The sequence below is a fragment of the Danio aesculapii genome, chromosome 2 (genome assembly GCF_903798145.1).
Source record: "Danio aesculapii chromosome 2, fDanAes4.1, whole genome shotgun sequence".
NCBI classification, from domain to species: domain Eukaryota; kingdom Metazoa; phylum Chordata; class Actinopteri; order Cypriniformes; family Danionidae; genus Danio; species Danio aesculapii.
Genome location: NC_079436.1, coordinates 35,878,878 through 35,899,298, shown reverse-complemented (window position 1 = coordinate 35,899,298; position 20,421 = coordinate 35,878,878). Strand labels below are relative to the sequence as shown.

Here is a 20,421-nt window from a genome sequence, read left to right as displayed (position 1 = left end):
GTTTGCATTGGTATCGACAGTATCCCGGAGCAAAACCTGAATTTCTGCTTCTTGTAACAGAGTCAGCCACCAAAATTGTGACCTATGCAGATCCTAAAATTCCTGGAATGGATGGAGAAATGAGCATGAGTGAAAAACGAGTGGATCTGGAGATCTCGTCTGCTGCAGTATCAGACTCTGCTGTGTATTACTGTGCCCTGCAGCCCACAGTGACAGGAAACACACAAACACTGTACAGAAACCTCTATCAAAGAAAAAAACAGCATGTCTGTTCATTATTGCTGCATGTTTTGTTTTCTGTTTGCAGATTTAATGAGATGATTTAAAAATATGTGAGTTAATGTGAAAAAAATGGATATTTCAAAAAGTGAAAATGTCAGCAAAACGAGCAAATCATACAAACAAATCTTTATGAATTGTTACCTACAAACTCATAAGGCAAATGTTACTGTGTGTACTGCTACTGGTTTCTTTACAGCTCAACTGATCTCTTGATCTCACGTTTATTTAAAATGGCCCGGCACTGTAAAAGGCTATCTTTAAACATACAAATACTGTCTTACAGTTAATGGAGATCTTTCTACCTTCGATAATAACATCTATTATTCACATTCCAAGGTTTCTATTCTTGTCGCTTGATTTAACTTGCTTGCTTTGGCCAAAGTGATCTCATTAACATATTGAAATTAGTTTATTCGAGAGAGGAGAATAAAGAGAGTGCTGGGTGTTGTGGAAGAAAATTATATCATTTAATTCAAAACTCTAGCAGCCCAGGTGGCGACTGTGCCTTTGTCTCTGGGTGATACTTACAAGCTTGTAAGGGCAGGTGAAATCTCAGGATCTCATCAAGAGCCTGAAACAAGATTTTCAACTATAACTTGTCATGCCCATTTTCTACACTCCCCCCCCCAAAACATATAATAGACAGGACGACACTGTCTCAGGGTGCTTTCACACCTGTAGATCGATTCTCTTGTTCCGAAACAGCAATTAAAATTGTTACATTGTGGCTCTTTGTTCTTGGTGCAGTTCGCTTTCACACGGCAAAGTTTCTAAATGGACCAAAAGAGCTAAAACAAGTCACGTGCAAGTAAACTGTCCCCACGTTGATCAGAGTTCTGCAGTATATTTAGCAGAGTCCCGCTGAGCTGCCATGCGTCCTTATTTAAATTTATGACGATGAGCAAGAAGACATTATAAGTGAAAAGGTGCGCTTTCATTTTGAATGGTGACACCAACAGACATCGTCACTGAATATACATCAGAGGTCAGATTATCTCATACATAACAGTTGGCGTATGCATTATTGGCTTTACATTATAGAGAGAAATAACAGATAAACCAAGACTGCAGTTCGGTCAGTTTCCCTAACGGATAAACATCTCTCGTTAATAGTTAGCATGCTTTCACTTCATTTTTGACATGAAACGCTCATTTACCGGTAATGTCATCCCGCCCTACTCATAATCCTCTCTTCATGTAGCCTAGCCGTATATATGGCTATTATACAACAATAATACACTGTGATATATATCTGCTTTTTTACTACAACCGATCCTCTCCAGAGTTTGTTTCAATCGAGCTGAGACCACCTCATTCAGGTGATCTCGAACCGATTGTTTTGGTGCGGATTTGAGCGCAATTGCTGGATTCACATATGCCAAATGAACCGCGCTAACTGGGGAAACTGGAAGCACACAGTAAAATGAAGTAAATGTAACAAAGTAAATTGTAGATTTATATAGCTAATTTTTGTGAAATGCCATACACCCAAAGCAATTTAAAAATGTATGGGTGGGGTCTCTCCACACGACCACCAGAGTGCAGGATACACCTGAATGATATGCTGAGAAGTGCCATGGGATTATTAAATGACCACAAAGAGTCATGAACTTGGTTTAATGTCTCATTTAAAAGACAGCGCTCACTGACAGTATAGTGTCCCCTTCACTATTCTGGGGCATTAGGACTCACACAGACCCCAGGTTGTGACTGAGTGTGTTGATTGGGAGTTTTGGGTGGAGCTTTGCAGGATCTGACAGAAATGCACATCTGTCTGCAGTGTCATTTGCTGTTTGTTGTGCAAAGATGATGCTTCACTGCTGTCTGCTGGTGTTGTCTGTAACACAATGTAAGTCATATACTGTACTAAACTGATGTGTTTAAAGTTAAAATGCTTAATATATTTACAATTCTAGTTAACATTAATTAATCTTTTATTGATTGCTTAATGTACATTTTCTGAGCGTCTTGATCTGTTCATTTGTCCTAAAGAAAGCTTTCTATTTTCTGCAGATACACTGGCACAGTCAATAGGACCACTGCAGAGCGATGTTCATATCACTGAGAGGACTCCAGTCAGGCTCTCATGCAAATATGATGGCAGTGCATACAGTCTGCATTGGTATCGACAGTATCCTGGATCAAAACCTGAATTTCTGCTTCTTGTAAGGGAATCAGCCAAAAAATCCGTAACATATGCAGATCCAAAAATTCCTGGAATGGATGGAGAAATGAGCATGAGTGAAAAACGAGTGGATCTAGAGATCTCCTCTGCTGCAGTATCAGACTCTGCTGTGTATTACTGTGCCCTGGAGCCCACAGTGACAGGAAACAAACAAACACTGTACAAAAACCTCTATCAAGAGAAAAAACAGCCTGTCTGTTCATTACTTCCGCATGTTTTCTGTTTGCAGATTTTATGACATGAAAATGTGAGTTAATGTGAAATAATGGACATTTAAACAAGTAAAGATGTCAACAAAACAAGCAAATCAAACTTACAAATTACAAATGAATCTGAATGAATTGTTACCTAAAATCTTGCCCACAAACTCATAACCTCTTAAGGCCCAAGGTATTTTTTTTAATGCCTTTTATTTCTTTTTGCTATTTACCTAATTAGGATAAAAATCTAAGTATCATCTTTTGATGTGATGTACTTTTTGAGAAAAATTATGTCCATATATGTGGACTCGTGGTCGAATTTACATAAAACATTTCCCCAATTTTTTTAATGCATATTTAACACAGAATTTTTTTTTGAACTCGCTTTGACTATAAGATAGTAAAATCAAATTTTTTTTTTCATTTTGGACAGTTAATATAGGGTTTGGGACATTTCATATGCTGCAAAACAGTTGCAGGATGATACTGTATGTCTGTAACAAAATACAAAACAAAGTATTTTAATTAGCCACTAAATAATTAAGAGTTAAAAATGTGCTGTCCACGTATGTGGCCCTATGATAAAGCCAATGTTACTATATTTACTGCCACTGGTTTCTTTAAACCTTTATTGCCCTCTTGATCTCGCATTTATTTAAATGGCCCTGTGGTGTAGCAATTTACTTTTAAACATACAAATACTGTCCTAAAGTAATAATTTCATAAACGCTGCACATACCATTTTAATATACCACTTTATAAAGAGTACATCCTATTTATTATACATGTATGCTATTTTAAATTGTAAACTGAAATGTGACCTGTGGTGGGACCTGCCTGCTCAAGTATTTTATGTTGATTCCCCATTTGAATTTCCATTATGAAAATGTGATTTTTATTGCTATAGATTGAGTTGAAGTACAACAAAACAGCAGATTTGGTGCTCAAGATTTTATTGTACAAACTGTTTGCCTATAAACCAAAACACCTTTATAGCAAAATCATTAATATAATCAAGAAAGCCAACTAAATATTGTGTAATAAGTGACTGCTGTAAATTCATCATTACAGCCACATGGTGGCATTATTTACAGTCTTACACCTTATAACACATTGTTGTCTTATCAGATTACCCGTGTTTATTAGGTTTCATTAACATTACTTCTATAAAGTCAACTGACTAACAACCAACAGCTAATATTAAACGCATACCGATATACTATAATTTCCGCACCGGTCAAACTACCGCTAATAAAATTAGTAATGAATGAAATTAGAAAGTATATTACAAGTAATAGCAAAACATGTACAGTAGATGGTAGTGTTTATTACAGATTACAGAGGATATGATTTGATTCATCACTTAAAAAAGACACATTTAAAGTGTGAATCTGTCAGTTACACAGTTTGTGCTCCTTGTGATGATCTATGATGTTTCTCTGTGGTGTCTGGTTCATTCTTTATTTTTCAGATAAGATGCGTGATATTTTTATAGAAGAAGAGATACTGAAGAGATTAACAATTTGATCTATTAAAAACTAATGTTCTGTCTGTCTCAAATAATACTCATGGAGAAGGAATAGCTCCTCTCTCTTCATCTGACTTGGTCATCAATGTTCAATTCACAACTTTGTCCTGCAATTACAATGTCTCTTATAACAGTGATGCTCTCTTGTGGTATCGACAGTACAGCAGCTCCAAACCACAGTTTCTGTATTTGGTTAGTGAAGCCAAGCTTGAACAACTGGCTGATCCTCCAATTCCTGGATCGTCTGCTAAATTAAATGAGGAGAATAACCGTGTGGATCTGGAGATCTCCTCTGCTACAGTATCAGACTCTGCTGTGTATATTACTGTGCTCTGAAGCCCACAGTGACTGGAAACACAAACACTCTACAAGAATGATAGCTGGAGTCAGTGTTTATTGAACTATATGGTCAGGAAAGATTACAGCACTTGAATGTATAATAATAAATTACATTGCAAAAAGTGCAACATAAATAAAGATGAAGTGATTTTGAAAAACTGGATGTTTAAAGACACTTTAGTACCAAAACTCTGAGAAAAGTTTTTAGTAAACCACATATCAAAACATGTATTACTAATTTTGTCAGTGAATGTTGCCATTATGCTGCATGAAAACCTTTCTTAATTCTCCTCTACAATTCAGAGGTAGTCCTGGAGCATAATTAAAAAAAGTAGCTAAAATAAATTCATCAGGCTCTACTTTTTCTCATAACAACCTACAAAATAATAAGACAAATGTTCACTCCAAGAAAAGAGCTGAAAAACTAATTATAGCAGTATTTCCTTTTCAATAAATAAAGATAATATGTATGACTTTGTTCATACTGTGTAATGTATTAAAGATGATAATACTGTAATAACCAGTCACTAACTCTAAACCTAAACTTAACATATCAGTATTATTGGCGTTAAGCATGTACACTGGAAGCACACGTGAATGTACAGTAACAAGTAGACATTTCGCTCTAAGAGTGCATGTAATATAATGTAGATTTATATAGCGCATTTATTGTGTATTGCCATACATCCAAAGCAATCGACTACACAGGTGGGGTCTCTCCACACAACCCACCAGTGTGCAGCCTCTACCTGGATGATGCGATGAGAGGTTCCATGGGATATTTATTTACCACAGAGTGTTAGGATCTTGGTTTAATGTCTCATTTGAAAGACGGGGCTTACTGACAGTATAGTGTCCCTTCATTATACTGGGGCATTTGCACCTCACTAACACCTCTCCCAACAGCAACCTGGTCATCTCACATGGTCTCCCATCCAGGTACCGACCAGCCTCAGCCATGCTTGGCTTCAGTGAGCAACCTGTCTTGGGCTGCAGGGTGATATTATATGTTTCATGTATTTATCATCATAAGATATGAAGGAGGAGTTTCAGGATGTTGTGTTGCCATTCATCTACCCTTTGATTTCAGTCTGCTCCTCAGTAATGTAAAAATGAGTTCTCTTGTTTGCCTACTTGCACTGCTAGTCTTAATGGGTGAGTGTTCTTCATTGTTTCATTTCATCATTTCATTGAAGTATTCAAAAAAAAATTCTACATTGCTGTTTTAATGCAACTACACATTAAAAATGCAATAATTAAGAACAATGTGCTTTCCTTGTTATTCTGAAGACTGTTTCTTGCTGTATTTGCAGATCAATCATTTGGCCAGTCAATAACAGCACTGCAGAGTACAAAGCAGGCCACTGAGAGCGAAACGGTCATTCTGTCATGCAAATATGATACTCAAGCAGACAATTTACAGTGGTATCGACAATATCCAGGATCTAGACCAGAATATCTGCTGCTTGTTTATGAATCAAACACCGTGTTTCATGCTGAGCCTCCTTTGCCAAGACTGAACGCCAGTGTGAATAAAGTGGAGAAGCAGGTGAATCTGACCATCTCTTCTGCTGCAGTCACAGATTCAGCTCTGTATTACTGTGCTCTGCAGCCCACAGTGACAGAAAGAGCAACTACACTGTACTAAAACCTCATGGAGAAGATCAGAGTGTGTGAAAGATTCAGTGACTCTGAATGTGTTGATTGGGAGTTTTGGGTGGAGCTTTGCAGGATCTGACAGAAATGCACATATGTCTGCAGTTTCATTTGCTGTTTGTTGTGCAAAGATGATGCTTCACTGCTGTCTGCTGGTGTTGTCAGTAACACAATGCAAGTCATATACTGTACTAAACTGATTTATTTAAAGCTGAAATGCTTAATAAATTAACAATTCAAGTTAGCATTTATTTACAATCTTGTATTGATTGCTTTTTACATCTGTTCATTCCTCCTAAAGAAAAGCTTTCTATTTTCTGCAGATACACTGGCACAGTCAATAAGACCACTGCAGAGCGATGTTCATATCACTGAGAGGACTCCAGTCAGGCTCTCATGCAAATATGATGGCAGCATAAACAGTCTGCATTGGTATCGACAGTATCCCGGAGCAAAACCTGAATTTGTGCTTCTGATAATGGAGTCAGTCATCAGACACGTGACATATGCAGATCCTAAAATCCCCGGAATGGATGGAGAAATGAGTATAAGTGAAAAACAAGTGGATCTGAAGATCTCCTTTGCTGCAGTATCTGACTCTGCTGTGTATTACTGTGCCCTGCAGCCCACAGTGACAGGAAACACACAAACACTGTACAAAAACCTCTATGAAGAAAGAGCACCATGTCTCTATTTTAAATAGTTTCAACAGAAATGTGACCTGTGGTGGGATCTGCTACTGCTGTTAGCTGCTTAAAAGCATTTCATATTGATTGCCCATTTAAATTTCCATTATAAAAAGGTGATTTTTTTTATTGCTAAAGCTTCAGTTGAAATGAAGACAGACAAAACTGCAGATTTTGGGGTCCAGATTTTATTTTACAAACTGATTTCCTACAGTATTTACACCAAACACCCCTAATACCAAGACATTAGGATAATCAAGAAGAGCAACAAAATATGATGTAAACTAGAGACTCCCGCAGGATATTGTGGGACCCAATGAACGGAGTGTGGTTCTATTTAGAAATAAGGATAACTTACGTTTAATCTTTGGACATTACTGTAGGCAAAAAAAGTCTAATGCACTTTCTGAAGCAGTATTAGGCCGAATGCTTTTCTCATTGACCACTTGAGAAATTATTGTTTATTATTTGTTTCATTGCGAATTTATTAGCGTATTTCTAACTGTTCTGACTGTATAAAAAGCTCCTTGATCATGTCCATGTTCATCATTCCATTTAAACTAAAAACGAAACATGTTTATTTTGCATTTCTTTATTTATTTAAAATGGAAGCAAGTGGAAAAAAAAATTGTTGAGTAGCTGGAAGAAACAGTGAAAAAAAAAAAAGATTTATACAGTATGTTTACCTGCTGGTCGACCTGGCTGCAGCGACCAATCGCTGGTCGGCGTAGCGTTTAAAAGCCGAGCCCAAACTGCAATGGCGAGCTCTCTCTCTCTTTCCATCTCTCGCTCTTACTCTTTCTGTGGGTCTCTGTGAGAACAGTCTCTCTTGCGAGGGCTAGTCTGAGAGAATGTGTTTTGCTTGTGTTTAATTCTCTTGTCTAAAGTTTTGAGATCTGAAAGTGCAATGTTTGCTTGTGAACTTGTCCAGTTAACTGATGTATTTGAGTGATACCTCGAGGTTGTAGGAGTGAGTAAGTCGCGCGATATACATATACAACACAGAGATTCAGCTTTTGTATTAGTTCATTAGGTTCAAGAGAATGTGCTGCTTTGTGTATGTTTTGTTTTTTAGTTAAAGTAGTTTAGTGAAGACATTTGGTGCGTTGAAGATGTTTCTTTTCATGCTTTTCATATTTAGTTTAGTTTGTTGAAAACAGTTACTGAGTTTTGTTATATTTATTTCTTTGATTTCTAGTACATCTGACTACTTCCTCTCCCCTCAGGTAATTCATCATTTATTTATTGTAGATATTTTCCTTTCACTGTATAATATATTTTCACTGGTTTCACTGGAAGTATGGGCAATAAACAATTGCAGTGATATTTGGTTCTTCAGTCGTTTCTTTCTCCCTCCATTTGTTACACACACACTCAACTATTATATGTTATGTCAAATACCCTTAGTTTAATATTAACATCTAAAAAGATATAACATAATTGGGGGCTCGTCCGGGATGTATTTAAATTTAAAATCTTAATTTTGTCCCGGATAATAGTTGTGTGTGTGTGTGTGTGTATATATATATATATATATATTCAGATGGTGTAGAGAAAAGAAGAAAAAAAAAAGAGAAACTGTGACAAAGTGAAATCGAGTATCATTTTCTCCCTTTTGCATGTTTGGTCTTTTGTAAGTATTTGTGAGAATTTAGACAATGAGTACTTTTGATTTAGAAACATTTGTTGCTAATCCAATACTGGAAGTTTTTGAGCGATGTAGGAAAGACGATTTGTTGCATATAGGTGAACACTATCGCATTCCTGTGGTGAGGCAATCTCTAAAGCGCCTTAAAGACGAGATTTTAAAGCACTTGATTGAACACAAAATTTTAATTTTATCTGATGCGGATGTCGATGAGGCTGGTGCTGTTGCTCTAGAACACACTCCTGATAATTTAGTGGATACGGAGGAGGAGACGGTGAGTATGCTGACGTGGATACCGAGGCAAAGACAGGCTTGCCGCCCTTCTATCCACTTTCCCAGACTTCAGTCGAGTTTGGGGGTGATGCGGGGCTAAAGGTTTGCCTGGCTCGCATGCAGATAGAAGCCCAAGAGCGGGCTGAGAGGCGCCAAGCCGAAATGAAGCTGCGCCTGGATATCCGCATATTGGAAATCGACGCAGAGACACAGGTAAAACTCTGACAGCTGGCCGATCTGTGCAGTTAAATCTTGCAAGTCCTGCTGCTAATGATAATTCTGCAGGTTTTGTGAGGGATGTTTCGCCCAGTGCATTTGATATTAGTAAGCATATTGCTTAAGTGCCTCACTTCAGAGAATCTGAAGTGGATTCCTATTTTGCTGTTTTTGAGCGTGTGGCTGCCGCACTTCATTGGCCTAAAGAAGTTTGGTGTCTTTAGCTGCAGTGTAAATTAGTCGGAAAAGCCCAGGAAGTTTGTTCTGCATTAGCTTTGGAGGAGAGTTTGAAATACGATTCTGTAAAGAGCGCTGTTCTCCGCGCATATGAGTTGGTGCCTGAAGCGTATCGACATTGTTTTAGAAACCAAAAAATAATGCGCAGCAAACATTTGTAGAATTTACCCGTGATAAGGGAGTTCTTTTTGATAAATGGTTGACTGCTAACAATGTGAGAGATTTTAATGCGATGCGAGAAATAATGCTTTTGGAGGATTTAAAAAATTGCCTGCCAGACAGAATTGTCACGTATCTTAATGAACCGAAAGTCACTACTTTGTCACAAGCCGCAACTTTTGCAGATGAGTATGTGTTAACGCACAAGAGCGTGTTTTCTGTACCCCGACCTGACAAGACAGTGAGTTCATTCACAGCTAAAAATTCTGCACGTCCAAAAAGTAGTTCACAATTGAGTAAAGAGACTAGAGAGTTTTTTTTTATTGCCACAAAATCGGACATTATTTCTGATTGTTCAGTACTTAAACGAAAAAATCAGCAAGGACAAATAAAACCAGCAAATTTTGTGAAAACTTTGTCTGGACTTGACTCTAATGAAAATGAAATTGACGCTGGCTTTCAGCCATTTTTAATGAAGGGACTGGTTTCTGTAAACGGAAATATTGAAGAGCAGAGAGAAATTAAAATCTTGAGGGACACTGGCGTACTTCACTCGTTTTTAATCTCTGATGCACTTCCTTTATCTGACCAGACTCATTGTGGATCTAATATTCTAGTTCAGGGAATTGAGATGGGTGTTTTAACGGTAACTTTGCATTGAATTCACCTGCAGTGTGATTTGATTTCAGGTTTTGTCAAGGTGGATGTACGTTCTTTCTTTCCTGTCAAAGGTGTTGCATTTATACTCGGAAATGACTTGGCCGGGGATAAAGTTTCATCTTTGCCTGAAGTTGTTGATAAACCTGACTGTTTCATCCTTGCTGATGAACGAATGAACGAATTAAAAATGCACAACGAGACGATGAGCCCTTAACAAAATGTTTTTCTGCTGCTGACAAAGATTTTGAACAAACGAAAAACAACCTGAGTGAATACGTGATTGAGAATGGATTATTGTTGCGAAAATGGCGTCCAAGCAGAGATGTAGAGAATGAGTGGGAGGTTGTTTGTCAGGTTGTTCTGCCTACAATTTATCGGAAACAAGTGCTAAATTTGGCCCACGATCACCCTTTGTCCAGTCATTTAGGTGTGACAAAAACCTACAAACAAATTCTTGAACATTTCTTTTGGCCTGGCTTAAAGAAGGATGTTGTTTCACACTGTCGCACTTGTCATGTTTGTCAGGTCACTGGCAAACCAAACCAAAAGATTCCACCAGCACCACTAGTTCCGATTCCTATTATTGGCGAACCCTTTGAGCACGTCATTTTGGATTGCGTCGGTCCTCTTCCAAAGACGAAAGCAGGTAATCAGTTTTTATTAACTATTATGTACTCTGCAACCTGCTTTCCTGAGGCCATTCCACTTTGAACAGGTGCAGTGATTTTTCTAAACAATGATCAAATTTTTTTCTACTTTTGGGTTACCAAAAATTGTACAAACAGATCAAGGAATGAATTTTCTGTCAAACGTGTTCAAACAAGTTTTAAATTTGTTAGAAATAAAGCACCGCACATCAAGCGCTTATCATCCTGACATGATAAATTCAGCACCGGTAAAACTACTTGTCAATAAACAGCTAATAAAATTAGCATGAAATTACAAAACAAAGTACTAGCAAAATATGTACAGTAGATGGCAGTGTTCATTACAGAGGATATGAATTGGTTCATCACTTCAAAAAGACATTTAAAGGGTGCACAGAATCTGTCAGTTACACAGTTTGTGCTGCTCTATGATGTTTCTCTGTGGTGTCTGGTTCATTCTTTACTTTTCAGATAAGATGCGTGATATTTTTATAGAAGAAAAGATACTGAAGAGATTAACAATTTGATCTATTAAACACTAATGTTCTGTCTGTCTCAAGTAATATTCATGGAGAAGGAATTGCTCCTCTCTCTTCATTTAAATTGGTCATCAATGTTTACTCCACAACTTTGTCCGGCAATTACAATGGCTCTTATTACAGTGATGCTCTCTTGTGGTATCGACAACACAGCAGCTCCAAAGCACAGTTTTTGTTTTTGGTTAGTGAAGCAAAGCTTGAACAACCGGCTGATCCTCCAATTCCTGGACTGTCTGCTAAATTAAATGAGGAGAATAACCGTGTGGATCTGGAGATCTCCTCTGCTGCAGTATCAGACTCTGCTGTGTATTACTGTGCTCTGAAGCCCACAGTGACTGGAAACACAAACACTGCACAAGAATGATAGCTGGAGCCTCTTCAGTCAGGAATGATGGGAAAAAAAAGAGAGCATGTTTTGCATTTTTATACAGTACTTGAGTATAGAAAGAATAAAGCAAGAGGTTTAATGTTTCATTTTTCATTCATACCGTATCATTAGATAGCTTTCAGATCAGGAAAAAAAAACCTCACCTCATGTAAAGGTGACCACGTGTAATCAGCCCTTTATACGAAACAGAAAAGAATCAGTTTTAATTTCATTAGAACTACACAAGCATTCTAAACACTGCTCTTCTGCATGCCACATGCCATATTTGCTGGACTGTTCCACACTCTTGAATATTGTTATGGTTTAGTTCATTTCTTTATCTATAGTATGTTAAGCTGCTTTGGTACAATCTACATTGTAAAAAAAAAACTACAAATTAAACATTGTCAGTGCATCTTGCCATTATAATGCATGAAAACTATTCTTATTTTTCTCTACATTCCAGAGTAGGGCTGGGCGACATAGCAAAATGCAATCTAGATAATTATTTTCCAGAATGAATGATAATGATACATATTTCGATATAAGTTGTTAATGCTTCCAGATTTAAAAAGAGTACCCCAGCTAAGACTGATGCCACAAAAATGAGAGGATCCATTAAATGGCATAACATTTTTGGATTAAAAATTTTTGGCGGGTAAAAATTTAGTACATCTCTAATAAACAAAATTTTTTAGATTCCCATTGTTGCACATTTCTGCTGTGTGATTAAGTCTTAGATCAATATAAAGTAAAAAAATAAAATATAAAAAAATATATATATATAAAAAAGCCCAGTTTATCATTGTTGACAAATTATATCCCGACCTGATCTAACATCATTTATTGTCCGAGCTCTATTTCAGAGGGAGTACTTCTAAATAAAACAAGTGTGGAAAAACGGTTCACCAGGCTTTACTTTATATTTACTTACAACATTCTTCATATTTCTATGTCAATTGTGCAATCTCAGAAAAGAGCTGAAAAACTAAAAAAAAAAAAAAAAATCACAGCAGGATCACTTATTTAATATATAAAGTATCTATGCTTTAGGCACTAATATAAACCTGTAAATTATTTTTTGTAGCAATTAGTTTTACTGTCCTATTTACAATATTTTAGAAATGTATTAAACATAATACTGTAATTAGTAGGCACTAACCGTAAACCTACCTTAACCCATACAGTTACCTTGTATTAAGTGTTTTAGGCATATACACTAGAACACCAGTGAATTGTACGGTAAAATAAACCTTATGTATTCATAATCATACTAAGACATGTGGGAGGAGCTTCATGATGTTGTGCTACCATTCATCTACCATTTGATTTCAGTCTGTTCCTCAGTAATGTAAAAATGAGTTCTCTTGTTTGCCTACTTGTACTGTTAGTCTTAATGGGTGAGTGCAATTTTCATCGTTTAATTTTAAAATTTCAATAAATTATAAAAAATAAAATAAAATAAACTCTACATTGCTATTTTTATGCAACAAAGTATATACATTAAATTAAGAACAATGTCTTTTCATTATTTTGAAGACCGTTTCTTGCTGTATTTGCAGATCAATCATTTGGCCAGTCAATAACAGCACTGCTGAGCACAAAGCAGGCCACTGAGAGTGAAACGGTCATTCTGTCATGCAAATATGATACTCAAGCAGACAATTTACAGTGGTATCGACAATATCCAGGATCTAGACCAGAATATCTGCTACGTGTGCTTGAATCAAACACCGTGCTTCATGCTCAACCTCCTTTCCCAAGACTGAACGCCAGTGTGAATAAAGTGGAGAAGCAGGTGAATCTGACCATCTCTTCTGCTGCAGTCACAGATTCAGCTCTGTATTACTGTGCTCTGCAGCCCACAGTGACAGAAAGAGCAACTACACTGTACTAAAACCTCATGGAGAAGATCAGAGTGTGTGAAAGATTCAGTGACTCTGAATGTGTTGATTGGGAGTTTTGGGTGGAGCTTTGCAGGATCTGACAGAAATGCACATCTGTCTGCAGTTTCATTTGCTGTTTGTTGTGCAAAGATGATGCTTCACTGCTGTCTTCTGGTGTTGTCAGTAACACAATGTAAGTCATATACTGTACTAAACTGATTTGTTTAAAGCTGAAATGCTTAATATATTAACAATTCAAGTTAGCATTTATTTACAATCTTGTATTGATTGCTTTTTACATCTGTTCATTCCTCCTAAAGAAAAGCTTTCTATTTTCTGCAGATACACTGGCACAGTCAATAAGACCACTGCAAAGCGATGTTCATATCACTGAGAGGACTCCAGTCAGGCTCTCATGCAAATATGATGGCAGTGTATACAGTCTGCATTGGTATCGACAGTATCCCGGATCTAAACCTGAATTTCTGCTTCTTGTATTGAAGTCAGCCACAAAATCTGTAACATATGCAGTTCCGAAAATCCCTGGAATGGATGGAGAAATGAGCATGAGTGAACAGCAAGTGGATCTAGAGATCTCCTCTGCTGCAGTATCAGACTCTGCTGTGTATTACTGTGCCCTGGAGCCCACAGTGACAGGAAACACACAAACACTGTACAAAAACTGTCTGTTCATTACTGTCTCATGCTTTCTATTTGCAGACTCAACAAGAGACTGAAACTACCACAAACATAAAATGAAAAAAAATAAAATAAATATAAAATTATAGAAAATGTGAGCAAGGATTCTTGTAAAAATAATTTCTTTCACCACAGTTAATCACCCCTTTCTGGCTTATTTTAAATGGCCCTGTTGTGTAACAAATGACATTAAATGGTATTGATAAATAATATAACTGCATAAATACTGCATATCTATAATGCATATCCATGTCGCACACAAGACATGTCATTTCTACATATTTCATGTAAACTAACCCTTTGTTTATTATATTATAAAAATAGTATTTTTAAATAAATATAATTTGAATACATTTTAAATTATGAAAAAAAATCAGATGAACAGTGCTGTTTAGGTTTCATCTATAAACTCAAATAAAAATCAACAATATCTTAAATCAAATAAATAGCAACATATCGAGGTCAAATTACTTGTCATTCAACAGCTACTACCTTTAAAAAATTCTGAAAAATAAAATAGTAATCAGTAGTGTGATAGCACAACTTGTCCAGCAGAAGGCAGTACTCACTTAGACTACAGAATAGAAAAGTAAACCCAGGAATCAGTCTGAACAACTCTATGAAATCAGTCATGTTTCTATACAGTATCTGGTTTATTTGTGCTTTCTTTTCAGGAAAGACTTGATATTTATACAAAAAGTAAAGTACTTCACTTATGGATCATTAAGCCTCGCTCTAAATAAACGCCATTTCACACCAGAGTACACTTTTCAGTTCACCGTTTTTTAGATCATGTACTGTACGCTCGGAATTTCCAGGCAGATTGCTGCAACACAGTACAGTTTCTGATACGGTTTTCTAAAGCTGTGGCCTCTGTTAACACTCCATTACCAGGTGCCACATAAAAGTGTAAAGTATAATATGGTTATAATGCAGGTTGTGTGCATGCCCAGCACAGTGCTCAGGACTTACACATAAACATATCACAGTATTCTTACAGATTTGATCACAATCTCCAACAAGTGGACTTTAATTTCATAATAATTGAACACTGTTATCCATTTAAACAGATCATCATAATCATATGGAAATGCATATGTATAGCACCTTATTATCATGCTGAAATGTATGAATTCATAAAATAATAATAGAAGACAAGAACAAGGTAATTTCTGACAATATTTCCAATAAAATATTACTATTTCTAAAAATCAACAGACTGCCATAATCCTTTGGGTGGAGCTTTTGCAAGAGCAAGTACAACAGAAAGCAGCACAGCAGTTCCCCAAATCTCTATTTGTAGCTGATCTCATCAGTCATCATGGTCCTCTTTTACATCTTCATTTTGACACTTCTTACAGGTATCTACATTTGATTTTATATTTGTTAATACATCTTTTTTTGTTATGACAACACCTAAAACTGTATTAAATGAACATGAAAGATGCATTTATAATACGTTTCTGTTTTTGTTTTTACAGAAGGCATTTTTGCAAATTCAGTAAGTCCTTGGTCTACTAAACAGCAGGTTTTGGAAGGAGAAAAGGTGACTCTTTCATGTAACTACAGTGGAAGTAATATTCAAAGTTTGCAGTGGTACAGACAGTATTCCAGCAGCACAGCTCCTGAATATCTCCTGCAAACCTTTGAAAATGCAGAACCAGCGCAACAGGGCCGTCATCTAGCTAAAGCACAAAAGGACAAAAAACAACTGGATCTGGAGATCTCCAAAGCTGAAATGACAGACTCTGTGATATATTACTGTGCACTGGTGCCCACAGTGACAGGAAACACTTCTAATCTGTACAAAAACCTGGCATCAGTGTCTCACATCTGACTATTTTTCTTTTGTTTTCACTTCACTTAATGACTATTGTCAATACTTAATTGGTATTCATAGCAATTAACATACATATACACATACAAAGACATAAGAGTGACATCAGAGCAATTCCAGTGTTGTGTAACGTGACATTTGCAGTAAAAACTTGAAACAAATTTATGGAGACTGTATAGGTCAACAGTATATTGACACTAGGCATGGGCCAGTATTTGATTCTGACTGTATGATGACCTTGGATAAAAATCTCACAGTTTCACGGTTTTGTGATTACTGCTCTAAAATATCTCCATATTAAATGTCTGGGTAAAAAACTTTGAAGCAGTAAACATGTCGTGCTAAATAATTCAAATGAATCAATGACTTCTGTCTTCATTAGATTCAAAAACACAGATTTCTTTACAATTTAAAACGGCATCTTTGGAGATCTTTTCTGCTGGAGATACTGTTGTCCTAAACACTAAAAAATATCTTACACACACCTTGGGAACGGTATTGCAGAAAATTTTGGTGGTGTACCTTGAAAACCGTTATAGTTCCATGCCTAATTGACTCAGTTTATATTTTCCAAAACAACTAACCAGAGAGTTTAGGAAGGATAAAAATATCAATCTGTAAACGTGTTTTATAGTTTAATTGATGGAATAAAGGAGTTATGAATTTGATCAAAAAACTATGGAAGTTTACAGTAAAAATTATGTTAATAAAACCGCACAACCCAAAATAAAGAATACTATTAATTGAAAGGATAAGAGTCGGCTCTCTATAGAACAAACATTATTTACTTTCTTTTACATTTTTTGCATTTACTAGAAAAATGCTTTATTATGGCTCTGACTTCTCTCCGTTACGGATTAAAAACTGCAACTTGGTGACTTTGGTAATTCAAATTAAACCATTTGAAAACAACATTGGACAGACATTGGAGTTTTTTTACAGTACTGTAAAATACAAGCCTACACAAACAACGAAGAAAGGGTTTTACTATTTTGGCAAGGTTGATATTTGCATGGAATTGCTCATCAGCAAAAGTATTTAATTTTACCTAAATATTCCATGCAAACAATACAAATATCAAAAAGACACTTAAGAATAAGTAGCGCAAAAATGAGTAGAGATGTAGAAAGTGGAGTTATAATATTTATACTTGTATATAAGTGGTGGAGACAAACACATGAGACTGAGATTGAAATTCTGACTGTTGGATAAACATCATTAATGTTAATTTAGCCAAAAACTAGTCAATTCAGAGAGGTTTTTTTGCCAAAATGATGAAAGAGGCTTGTTATTTCTAATCCGCATGACAACTCGTATATACTTAGCTAGAAGCAACACCTTTATCATATCACAACTAGAGAGAATTTCAGTGGGCGGAGCTTTATAATGATGAGAACAACACTTCCACAGAATCTGCACTCAGCTCTTGCAGTGCTCTAAACACATACGATCTCTCTCAATCATGATGCTATTTTGTCTCACAGTTCTGGTCGTACTTACAGGTATTACATTTTATTATTTTAACTCATTTGTCAAGATTTCATCCACAACTATGAAATGTGCATTCATTTATTGATTTTGTTTTTCAGAAAGCGTTTTAGCAAATGCAATAAGACCTCTCTCTGCTGAACAGCAGGTTTTAGAAGGAGGGAAGGTGATCCTTTCATGTAGCTACAATGGAAATGATATAAGGAGTTTACAGTGGTACAACAGCATCACAGCACTACTCCTGAATATCTCCTGCAAACTTTTGAAAATGCGGCACCAGAGCAGAAGGACCGTCTTCAAGCTCAAGCACAAAAGGACAAAAAACAACTGGATCTGGAGATCTCCAACGTTGAAATGTCAGACTCTGCTGTGTATTACTGTGCACTGGTGCCCACAGTGACAGGAAACACTTCGGCACTGTACAAAACCTGACAAACAGTATTATGATCACTTAACATACTAACATTTATGAGCTACACCTCTCCTGCAACAATTTATGAGACTTAAGAATTACAATACTGTACTGACTGGACGATTGTCGCTCATGCTAATACAGAGATGTTGCTAAGAGGACTTAAAAGTTATTTATTTAAGGTTTATGAATATACAAAGGCGATGCAGTGGCGCAGTAGGTAGTGCTGTGGCCTCACAGCAAAAAGGTCACTGGTTCGAGCCTAGGCTGAGTCAGTTGGCATTTTCTGTGTGGAGTTTGCATGTTCTCCCTGCGTTCGCGTGGGTTTCCAAGGGTGCTCCGGTTTCCCCCACAGTCCAAAGACATGCGGTATAGGTGAATTGGGTAGGCTAAATTGTCCGTAGTTTATGGTGTGTGAATAAGTGTGTGTTTCCCAGTGATGGGTTGCAGCTGGAAGGGCAATTCGCTGCATTAAACAAGTGCTGGATAAGTTGGCGGTTCATTCCACTGTGGCGACCCCAGATTAATAAAGGGACTAAGTCGAAAAGAAAATGAATGAATGAATGAATGAATGAATGAAAAATGAATATTTAAAAAAAAATTCAAGGACATGTTATTTATACTAAACAGCATTACAACATTTCATAAAACATATAAACGGGCAGATTCTATTTCATGGTGACGCCAAGAATCATATTTTCTCCCACAATAAAGAAATCTAAAGCAGTTTTCCATTCCAAAATAGTAATGATCTTTTAAACATTACAAAAAAAAAAACCTAACAAGCTCATGTATTATATAACACTACCATGGACTGTGCAAGATGTCCTTTATAAGAAATGGTAAGACTTTTTTTACTAAAACATCAATTGCAGACGCAACTGTTATTCTTTCATAACAATATTTTAACAAGTTTTGTGCCTAAAAATGAATGAAATTGTGATTATGAGGATCTGTTTAAATGGATATCACTGTTTAATTATAATGAAATTAAAGTCATGTTCAGAATCCGCTTGTTGGAGGTTGTGATCAAATCTGTGAGAATACTGTGATATGTTTATGTGTAATTGTGAAATGTGACGCATTGCAATGGACGATGGCATCGTCGCCGTAGGGTGGTGGTAACTTAATCATTTATGAATAATAATCAATTCATAACGAATTAATTATTTGTAGCCCACCGTTTCAACTGCCTGACCCGCATGCTCTTTGTTTTACTCAGAACCAAATCATAAATACATAAAAATAAGTTACACACAAATTACCACCAGTCAATCACTTTTTCCGCAAAGTAATCTGTGTCATTATAATGGCGTCAACAAACTGGTTGGTAAAAAAGGTACACAACCAACAGGAACAATCTCTCGCTTTTACGCTTGTACTTGTACTTGTACTTGAAGCAGTGTACTTCTACTGTGACATTACCTGACAGATTCAAAAGACTGAATTGTCGTTAGATAGAAACCAGATTAATTAAATATCACGTTTCACAACTATAGTGAGAGATGGCGCTGTACCCATCACAGTTATTAACGTCAGCCCAATCCTAAACCCAACCATTATAGTTATTAATGTCTACACTTTCCCCAATGCTTAACCCAACCATCACAGTTGTTAACGTCTACACCTTCCCCAACCCTAAACCCAACCACAGTTATTAACATCTACACCTACTCCACTGTGCATGTACAGCAACACGTTGCAGAGGCTTACATACTTGACGCCATTGTACTGTTATTTGCCACCACAGAGGGTGACCCTGAGTCAGCTAACTGTCATGAAAAACAGATGAAGTCAGCAGGTGAAGTTGCAAAGATTTATATTAGACATCAAATGAAGAGGTTGTAGAAAAATTTGGAGAAAACGCATAAAAAGATTTGCTGAAAATGTTCTCTGGGAAGTTTTTCCGCCATCTTGCCAACATCTCGTGACATCTCACATGGTTCAATGGGATCTCGATAACTGCAAGTTACACACCTTTCATGTTATGCCCCTGTCTTGCATTTCACAGACCGATATACCTGGAGTGAAGCAGCAAAAAGTAATTCGAGTTCCCTCCACAAGAAGGAGCTCTAGTGAGTCAAGATGCTGCTCTCCTAGTGAACTACACTTTAATCCTTAAGACTTTTCACAGTTTTTCTTGGATTACACTAATCAGACAACAACTATTTACGATGAGTTTAATATATATTGTAAAACTGACTGTAAAATCATTAATTGTTTGTACAAAGTAATCCAATAACCATACATTCAACAAAAAAAATGTCCACTGTTGCTCTTTTCCCGCCACAGGATGGAGCTCTGCTGTGTGTTGTTAAATATGCCTGACTTCAGCATGAGTTTCACACTTCAAGAACTCATTCTGCTCAACAATGACCATGTTTACTATAGTATTGATACTATTTTCACTTCTTAAGGGTAAGTAGTGCTTTAATGCTACCTATTGCTCTTCAAACGCCAGCTGACTGAATATATTA

The 20,421-nt window shown here is 36.5% G+C and overlaps 1 pseudogene and 4 gene segments (V, D, J or C); all 5 read left to right on the top strand.

Moving 5' to 3' along the window:
- Window positions 1–2,088: 2,088 nt before the first annotated feature.
- On the top strand, window positions 2,089–4,531 carry LOC130237745 (T cell receptor alpha variable 18-like). The segment is given in 3 exon segments: window positions 2,089–2,131; window positions 2,296–2,597; window positions 4,355–4,531. Coding segments are annotated over 3 exon segments (522 nt in total).
- Window positions 4,532–5,646: 1,115 nt separating this feature from the next.
- LOC130237735 (T cell receptor alpha variable 21-like) lies at window positions 5,647–6,182 on the top strand. The segment is given in 2 exon segments: window positions 5,647–5,689; window positions 5,848–6,182. Coding segments are annotated over 2 exon segments (378 nt in total).
- Window positions 6,183–12,979: 6,797 nt separating this feature from the next.
- LOC130237727 (T-cell receptor alpha chain V region CTL-F3-like) lies at window positions 12,980–13,519 on the top strand. The segment is given in 2 exon segments: window positions 12,980–13,022; window positions 13,185–13,519. Coding segments are annotated over 2 exon segments (378 nt in total).
- A 2,009-nt stretch (window positions 13,520–15,528) lies between these two features.
- Window positions 15,529–16,044, top strand: LOC130237719 (T cell receptor alpha variable 12-3-like). The segment is given in 2 exon segments: window positions 15,529–15,568; window positions 15,689–16,044. Coding segments are annotated over 2 exon segments (396 nt in total).
- Window positions 16,045–17,506: 1,462 nt separating this feature from the next.
- Window positions 17,507–17,964, top strand: LOC130237709 (T cell receptor alpha variable 18-like; annotated as a pseudogene).
- The last annotated feature ends 2,457 nt before the right edge of the window (window positions 17,965–20,421 follow it).